This window comes from Limulus polyphemus, unplaced genomic scaffold (assembly GCF_000517525.1).
Source record: "Limulus polyphemus unplaced genomic scaffold, Limulus_polyphemus-2.1.2 Scaffold175, whole genome shotgun sequence".
Taxonomy (NCBI): domain Eukaryota; kingdom Metazoa; phylum Arthropoda; class Merostomata; order Xiphosura; family Limulidae; genus Limulus; species Limulus polyphemus.
Window position 1 is genome coordinate 809,996 of NW_013665785.1, and position 9,687 is coordinate 819,682.

General features: G+C 31.1%; 1 protein-coding gene across 5 annotated transcripts in view; it reads right to left on the reverse strand.

The window, feature by feature from the left end:
• The window catches only part of LOC106478043, a 68,123-nt gene that overhangs the window by 51,707 nt on the left and 6,729 nt on the right, over window positions 1–9,687 (reverse strand). For 2 of the 5 annotated variants that reach the window (XM_022381559.1, XM_022381558.1), the window contains exons 2-5: window positions 7,508–7,583; window positions 2,465–2,551; window positions 967–1,074; window positions 124–216 (exon numbers count right to left, since the gene is read on the reverse strand). In XM_022381559.1, the coding sequence (XP_022237267.1) occupies window positions 124–216; window positions 967–1,074; window positions 2,465–2,551; window positions 7,508–7,583 (364 nt within the window). Of the gene's footprint in view, window positions 1–123; window positions 217–966; window positions 1,075–2,464; window positions 2,552–4,731; window positions 4,937–7,507; window positions 7,584–9,687 lie in introns of all 5 variants that reach the window. The other 3 variants (XM_022381561.1, XM_022381560.1, XM_022381562.1) reach the window with 3 other exon arrangements.

A 9,687-nucleotide genomic window follows, 5' to 3' on the forward strand; every position in this document is an offset into this window, starting at 1 on the left:
ATAATATAACTATATATATATATATATATATATATATATATATATATATATATATATATATATATATATATATGCACAAACACACTATTTTTTTATATTTATCCATTTATATACTGTTTTTACCTCATATGAAATAAGTCTCCTTGATTCTTTGTTTTGCACATATCCTTCATCTGACTTGGTTAGAGATAACTGTTTCAGTGTTTTTGAAATTTCCTACAAGAGCAAAAATAACAAACCATATTCAAGTTTCATTCATTTACACTATATTTTCAATACTTATTTGTACATAATATGGCTTTTCTTCTTGGCATTTTTAATACAAAATGTTACATAAATATTATGTAATAGTAATATAAGAAATTTGAGTAAAAGCTAATATTTTCTTACACTGAAAATATATTTCCAATAGATACTTACCTCCCCTCACAGTTATCCTCAATTTGACTGCCCTCTAGTGAGCAAATTTTTGCTTGCCACTAGCCTTGAAACTCACACTTAATTCCACATGCATACCACATGGTTCAGCTGCATTTAATTCCACGTGCATATCACATGATTCAGCTGCATTTAAGCATGCAAATTAGCATGCGACAGTCCTCCACCAATAGAAGTACGATAAACCCTCCTATCACAGCTGACTCCCTCTATGCAGTTGAAACTAATCTTTATATTTTGATTTGGCATGACAATGTTAAGACCTAGTGCTTGATTTCGAGAATAGCTGTAACTAAGTAATTGTATTGGAATAATAAATTTCTATATAAGACAGTTAGGATTTTGGTAAATCTCAAACTGTGATATATCTAATATAAAATGAATACTATGAGCCTATTGCCAAATTACGTGTCTTTCAATACAGGCCATTATAGATAAGCTATGACTACCAACAATTAGAAATACTTATATATCCTTAAAACAAGCTGTACAATTATTAAAATAAAATTATATACATAATTCTCTTACTCTCACATCATACTGCTGACTTTTTTCCCATTCTTCTTTCTCAATACAAAGTGACTTGGAAGTTGTACTTAATACACTTGTCCTGGGTGATGTTCCCTTCTTGAAACACTGAGAGAGACATCCATCAAAAATCGCAAGAAATTCAAAACACTTTGTTTCAAATTATAAATTCAGTGTAACAATGGCTCATTGAAACTAATTTCATAAATCTTGCAAATAAATTAATCATTTCTAACAAGTTAGTGAGAAAAGGAAAAACACTGTCTAAACTATAGCGAAAATTGTTTACTAAATGCCAGATTTCAAGAAATAGAAAATGTCATTATTGAAAAATATGTTGTTGTTTTTTTTTAAGATGAATAGTTACGTATTAGCAACTGGGAATATCAAAATATGCAAGTTAAGAAAACCCAATGCAATAAACAAAGTTCTATTTGCAAAATACTTTAAAATTTTAAGAATTCATGAAACAAAATATAATAAAGTAAGGTCACTAAGAATAACTTATTTTCAGGTACATTGTATTACTATATTAAAAGCAAAAAACAGTTGTTTTTTTTTACTCTTAATATGTCATTAAGACATTTAAATATATTAAATTCATACAGAGTTTGGTAAATTACTAACTATATTCATTCTTCTTTAGACTAGAAACAGCTTACACCACTGTTCTATGTTGTTGGACCCTTGTTTCTTGATAAAATTGACCAAAATATTTCATTTAAAGTGTGTAACATTCTAAACTTTACAAATTTTCTGAAATTTGAATGAAATTCACATGGCTTAAACAATACAACCAATAACACTTGAAACAGAAAGCTTCAGATGCTTAATTATTCTTCCATATACACACATATGGAAGAAACTAGTATAACCAATAAAGGTTAAAGCCTAGACTCCTAATTTACAAATTCCCCTTGTTTCAATGTTAACTCTTTAAACCCATAATTTTTTGCAGGTTCTGCTGAAATTATTTTCATGATGTCCTAATAGTCCTTACCATACCTTATAAAATTTCCAGTCTATTTATAAAAGGTTCGTAATAACATGATTTGGACTAGTTTTCAGATGCTGTCACTGTCCAATGGATAAATCGGGATTTTCAGCCAGACACTGGCAGTGTCAGCACAGGTTTAAAGAGATAAGGTATAAACCCTCTAAAGTGATAAGACCCTTTGAGCTGATTAAAAATAAGAAACATCATATCTGATCGTATTTTACTGAGTCAAAACCTTTTTATGAAAATGAAACAATTATATTAAAATGGGTTACTTTATAAGTTTTCTTCATATCCTTTGTTGACAAACTTACCAGCAAATTAATCTAAATCTGAAAAAATACTTCTACTTCAGTAAAGTATATTTCAAATATCTGTTATTTAAAAGTACTCATTATTAACTTGTAGATAAACTTTGTAAGGTAACTTATTTAAGTGAAAACATTGTGCTCGATAAAACTCTATGTTTAGGAATGTTTCAAGTCATATTAATACACATACCTTACTCAGTATCCCAGGCATCAAATCAGTAAAGACATATGCTTTCCCAATCGACAGGATAGTTTTCCAAGAAAAATGACATGAATTCTATGAAAATATATACAAAATAAGGAAAAAAATATATATATACACTTATAATTATCTTCAACAGACAATTCTTTACAAATTAACTGAAAATATATTTTTATTCTTTCATGATAAGAAGTAGGTACTGCAAGAACATTTCAGTATCAGCAATCACATCACCATTACATCGTCCCTGTTGTTTCTTATATTTCTTGTAACCTGTTCTTTAAGACAATTGTAGAAGTAGTAAACTATGTCCTCATTTTTGAAAAGCTGAATTTCAGAAATTGGATAAAAGCATGAGATTGAAAGATTGAGAAGAAAAATTAAATATCAAAAATTGTCATGGAACTTTGAAAGAAATCCCTGTTAGATGATTAACTAAGCTTAAAAGGAACATATTCTTTCCAAATTTTCTTTTTAAACCAAATATTTCATTATTTCACAATGAATAAACAAGAAAATTAAATCATTAAACAAAATGGACAAGATTAAAAGACTGCTGAGAATTATCAAAAAAAAGTTTAAATATCAAAATTAAGAAAGTGACATTAAGACTAAGAGAAGCAACAAAAATGTTTTATTTGTGGCTCAAAACATTGAATTTAAATTGAAAGGTTATCAAATTCATGTAATATGCTCACCATAAAAAGTTATGTTAAATAGTGGTCCTTTAGTAGTGTTGTAACATTGTTCTTTCATTGGCAGGTTATTTTAAATTATTTGGTAAAAATAATTGAAAATCCAGTCCATGTAACAATAATAAAGTACTTTATTTTCTTCTTTAATGTTTCTACAAGCTTGAACACTTGTACATTGTTGTAAATTGTTGTAGGCCTATGTTACAAATGGTATTAACTGATGTAAAATAAATCCATTTACTTGTTCAAAGTAACTCAACAAGCAAAATAGCAAACACAGATCCAAATACTTCACAATAACACACTGACTGATTCAACATTACTTTCAAAAACTTTCCACACTTCACAACTATCTCTTATTTATAATCTCACTGCAAACATCACATCCTTAGAACTTTCTAGGCATGCTATGCCCTCTAGCTAACAAACAAATTACAACATTAAAATATAGCTTATATTTAGATACAGATTATACTTTCTATTTTACCTTTGGTGAAAACAAATCTGTAATATCATTGAATGGTTGGTCCACTGTGTAATACTGAATAATAAATTTGTCATAATGCCACAATATTATTCACATACGTAAATTACTTTAGATTACTAAATGGTGACTTAAAAACTATTCCATAAATATTCTATACACCCCATCATTATAAGAGGCCTTACTATATTTCTTTGGCTTGCTGACCCAAGCTGTGCTGATGAGTCTTGAATATGTTAAACTGCAGGCCACAACAGAGGGTATGACCAATCAAAAAAATATATTAGGCCTCTATGTCACAAATTATATTTTCTATTTTACTTTTGTGGAATGAAAAAAATCTGTAATATCATTGCCAAACAGTTGGTCCAATGTATAATAATAAAAAATAAATTTGGCACAATGCCACAATATAATGCACATACCTAAATTAATTTAGGTTATTACACAGTGAGTTAAAATGACTTTAAAACTCCATAAATATTTATGTGTAATTGTTAATAAGACATAAACTTTCAGCTTTTTGTTTATCTATGATGAAAAAAGAGCAACATAATAACAGTTCTGGTATCTCTAGAGATTTTGTACGTAAGAATAAAAACTACAGCAGTATGTGCCAAAACCTGGTGACACCCCAATTACAATACTATGTGTACTTTTGGTCCTCTTTCTACAGGAAAGATATCAACATGCTAAAAGAGTGCAGAAATGGTTTCTTAAAATTAGTTTTATTAAAAACTTCAAATTATGAAGAGAGATTCAAAATATTTAAGCCATTTTTTGGGGGGGGGATTACTAGAGACAGGGGTAATGTATTTAGGGGTTAAAAACTGTAAAAAATCTGTCTAAAGATGATTTATTTGAATGGTAATAATGTAAAAAACCAGACTTGTTTTGGTATAAAAAATTATTTCTCTGTTAACATTATAAACTTAGTCAATTGTTTGCTTGAGGATGTGATGTGTGTGCCATTAGTTTGTGTTATTTCAAACATTTGTCATGTATCAAAATAAATAAGTGTGAACTGGTACATTCAGTTTCGTTTCATGTTTTGACAGGCTGAAGAGTGAGCTTACATGTTGCACCACCAGTGGTACATTTGCATGTTTTCTGTTGGACATCATGTGCCACCCGTGGTACACAGCACCCATAAGGTATAAATGCACCTCATATCTCCAAAGTCCTATATGAAAGCATTTATTTTGTATGGAAAGCTATAATCAAGCCACTCCTTCTATCATGTACCACTGGTGGAGCATATATGCCATGTTGAAAGGAGAACTGAAATAAAACAAATTTACATGATTAAATCACTATTTATTTTAAAATTACATCTAGAGACTGGCATTAAATTTTTCTTTGTGAGTAAATGAATAAAAAAACTAACAAACTGAGACTTCTTTCATAAATAAAAACTGTTATGAAAACTTTAATATAATAAGGATAGAAATTCAATGGAAATAAAATTTTCATAGTAACTAAATGAAACAAAAAACTAATTAGACATTGTTTTCTTTAGAAAGTTTTTATGAAAATTGGAGAAAAAAAGATAGACAATGAATATTATGATTTATTCTAATTTTCATTGAAATGCTACAAGTGCATTGTAGGCTTCCCATCACAATCTTTGAACTATTATCTTCTGCAGTAGAGATTATTTTATCTGATGTCCCTTTTTTACGACCGTAAAATTGTGAAATATTCATAATTCTTCTACAAAATGGCAAATTACTCTTAGAAAAAAAATCATTAAATATCATGATCATATGGATTATTATTATTTAAATCACAGTGTGCACCATCAATGGTGCACTCAAGAAGAAGCTGTCAATGGAGTCACTCTGTCATAAAACATAACATAAAGCCATAAAATTAGCAGTATCTAAGACAGAGTTTACAATGAGGCCTAACATTCCTATTGCATAATTAGGGAAATCATGCTGCGAAAGTACTAATAACCCAAATGGCCTTCTGCCATCTTGCTTTTTTTCATATATCCTAATAATTCTGCATTCTTTCAAGCTTTTCGATATCCTTGCTTTAATAATGGGATATGAATTCCACAGTGTATACGCCAAATGCGGCATAGTTTAGGAAATGTCAACTATGAAAAGATTATAGTTTTGGAATGGTTTTCTGCAAAGTTTAAATGAGCTACATGTAAAGTTGTCTTGTTTTAGGTGAGTAAAACTATTGGGATTTGGACAATCTTTAATGGATGGTATGTTACAGCGATGTAACAAAAATGTTAGAAATGTAACATATATTATGGGTAATAAAAATAAGTTCTGGAGACCTATATGTAGACTTGACTAAGTTATTTTCTCTGCTAAAGTTATACACTTGTAAAATGGTTTGCCTGATGATATCGTATGTGATCTTAATTTAAATTTCTTTAAACTCTTGTTGAACTATATATATATGGATATGAAGAGCTAGATTTAGTTTGGTATGTTTGTGGTGAAGGTGATTTTTTTAAACCTGAATGAACAGAATTACCTAATGTATCTTTTTTTTTACTTTTGTTCTTAAAAAAACTTGATTTTGTTCCTTTTTTTTGGGAATATATATAAATGTACAAGCCCTAGATATTACACTAAGTATTTTTGAAATTACAAAACTAAGTTTTTGTTTAAAAATCATGTTTCAGTTTAGCTGTTTTCAAAGTAAGATTCACAGATTTCTCTCTTCTTCTAACTTCTTTTCACTTACTACATTTAACAAAGCATACATAGAATTACACACATTGAAATGTACATATTACATTACACATCATAAAGTACAAAGAATGATTTCAACATATTAGAATTTTTCAGAGTGTTTTTTTTTCAATCATTAGAAATTTTAAATCATCAAGTATTAGTAAAAGTAATATAGAGAAATGATCAATTAACACATTTCATCCACTAAACTAAACTTTACGTGACAGGATTAGCATCAATGTGTTATGTGACATATACGCAAAGTCAGGAACTAGACAAGAAAGCAAGCACAGAAAAAGAGTAATAATAATATAAACAGTTTGAAAACACTAATATGTAAGGAGAAGACACATGTTCATCCTTAAAAAATTAAATTATTAAGTGATAGTAAAAATTGGTACTGAAAATAATGACTAGTAAACCACTACACTTTGTTGTATTAAAATAGTAAATAAAAATTATAGAGTTATATCTTTTACTAACCTTAATTAAAATATTACAAAATTACCCATAATAAGTTCTATCCATATAATCACATTTATGCATTTTCTGTAAGGGACAAACACATTAGTGATATTTTTAAATCCTGTAACAGATAAATGCCAAAAGATTGAAAATGTAGGATCTAAATGTGAATGCATAAAATATAAGTTGAATAAAAAAATATATATGTTAGTTTTTTTTTACATATAACTGTGTTTCAAGTTTATGAAAATGTACAGTAATATCTGATAATTTATGCAAATGAGATTCCTTAATACATGCAAAGATATATCTTTTTATAGAAAACATTTCAATATCATACATACAAAGACAACCTTATGGTTTAAAGTGATTTTAATCTTTAATTTCACATAACCTCAACTTTTAAGAAACACAGTCTTTCAGATAATTTCAGTTTTTTTTACATAATTTTCAACAAACACAAGTAAAAGAAATATTTTATGTTAGATCACTTTTCCTATTAAAACTAAAATTTCACAGAGTATAGTTAATAATAAAAATTTGCTATGTGTACATGTAATCTATAAATAACAATATTGTAAATTCTCACAAACTTGAACAAAGATACTAGTAGTACATTGCATTTCTTCATTTATAAAGTATAGTTAATTATCTATGAATAACAGTATTGTAAATTCTCACAAACCTGAACAAAGATACTAGTAGCACATTGCATTTCCTCATTTCGTAAATTTATCACAAACAAGTGTCCTGACTTTAGTCTGAAATTTAAAAAAAGAAGACATTTTTCAGCCAAAAGTTGTAAATTTCCTATACTGAAAATGTATTTCCGATAAGTACCTCCCTCAGCTCACAACATTAGTTATTCTCATCAAGTGCTGCCCTCTATATACAAGTTTTTCTTTACACATGCCACAAGCCTTTTGCCCCCCCCCCCATTGGAATCAAATGTCACTTGTGTAAATCAGTAAATCATCATGCATCACTTCTCCACCAATAAGAGCATGACATACTTACGTGATGCATATGACTCCCTATATGTGCCTTTACCGAACTAGCACTTCGAGGTTTGGCAGAAGATGTAAGCACTGGAGTATAGGAAAATTACAACTTCCAATATGGTACTTCCCTCTTCACAAAAGATTAGCTAGAATCCCACATTGATCAGGTGGCAAGACTGGGGCAAGGGAATAATAGAAGTACCCCCCAAAAGCATCCAAAGGATACCCCTGGAAATGAGAGAGTCAGATCTAAAAATCTCATGGGGGAACTGCACCACTTCTTAACCAGGTATACTCTTCACCCATCCATGAAATGTGTAGTAGATAAGGGCAGAAAAAGAGAGGAGCACATCCAAGTGGGAGAGAACTGTGGCAGGATAGTGATCTTAACCCTGAAATATATATGAAACTCAATCGAACCAAGTATAAAAGTAGGTAAAACAACGAATGTGCCCTTAGGTGCAGAGAGGCTAGGGCATGATGAGCCGTACTCAGTAAGTCAATTACATTCAAAACTCACGCTGCTGGGAACCAACATCCACATGGGGTACAAGGAGAATCATACAGTCTTCACCTCAAGTTCAAGAGACCTGAGGGAATCTAGATCCACTCTGACTCCTGAGCATGACACATGTTAGCTTTGATCTATCAATCCGGAGATCCGACATCTGGTATCAAAAGGATGTCTATGTAATATAAATGAACTCCCCCAACAGTGAAACTGACCAGAACCATCGAAAAACAATAACATCCTCTGAATAAGATAGAATGAGGGATAGCAAAAAGGACAGAACCGGAACAATCCCCCTTACTTCCACTGTGACCCACAACAAAAGAGGAGTATTATTTAGGGAGGAACATATACAACCATAAACATGCATGAGGATTTATGTTGATTGGTTCTATTCTAAATCCAAAACCCAGCCATGGGGTATCGACATCCACGGGTTGAGGGCTCCCAATCGAAGGGGTGAACTGCAATTTAACGTCTCACTCCCTTATGAGTGTATATTGCGTATTTGAAGATAGCACATCACCACCGCCCTACTCTGCACTGAATGGTTATAACCATCTTTGTGTGGAACCCATTCAGGAGTATACCTCCATGGTCAGCCACCTAGCAGCTCGGAACTGTAAAGTGGTAAGGACTCCCATACTCCACTAGAATAAAGGGGGTTGAGAATGCAGTGGAGAGTCTGGAGGAATGTCATCCCCTGAGATAATGGGTGACCACGAAACCCTATTTTGAAAAGCAGACCATACCCATTTATTCAATACAAGGCATAGCAGATGGGCAGCTCTCCCATTCTGCTTTACCCATGCAGTCTATGGGTGGTACAGTCTGGAATGGGAAAGTTTATGAAGCAATTACATCACGAGTTTATTCACGTACAAGCAATCTTGTGGAAAACCCCATCTCAACAGTGAATATTGCGAAGCCATGGAAATTAAAGCACAAATCAATATGGCTGTACAGTACAGATTTCAAGTTAAAGAATACCTTGTTAGGCATTACTTGCCACAGAGCAGAATCCATATAATGAATAAATGAAGCAAGGGCCCCTGAAAAGAAAAGATAAGTACGAATATAAAATTACCCAGTCAAAGTTGCACTGAAGCCTGAAGAACAGCCACAGGTGCAACATGAAAACCTGATGAAGAAGAAACTGGGATATGGTGTAAATAATGGGACAGGAATGCATTAGGTGTAGTCCACATGCCTGACTGTAGGATTTCCTCAAATGGCTGACAAAAACGAGATGTGAGGGAAAAGGTGAGGTGTCAAATCTGATAAGAAGACACCTGGAACAAATTCTGGGAGGAAGAAGACAAGGAGGAATAAGCCAATCAAATCAAAAGTCAA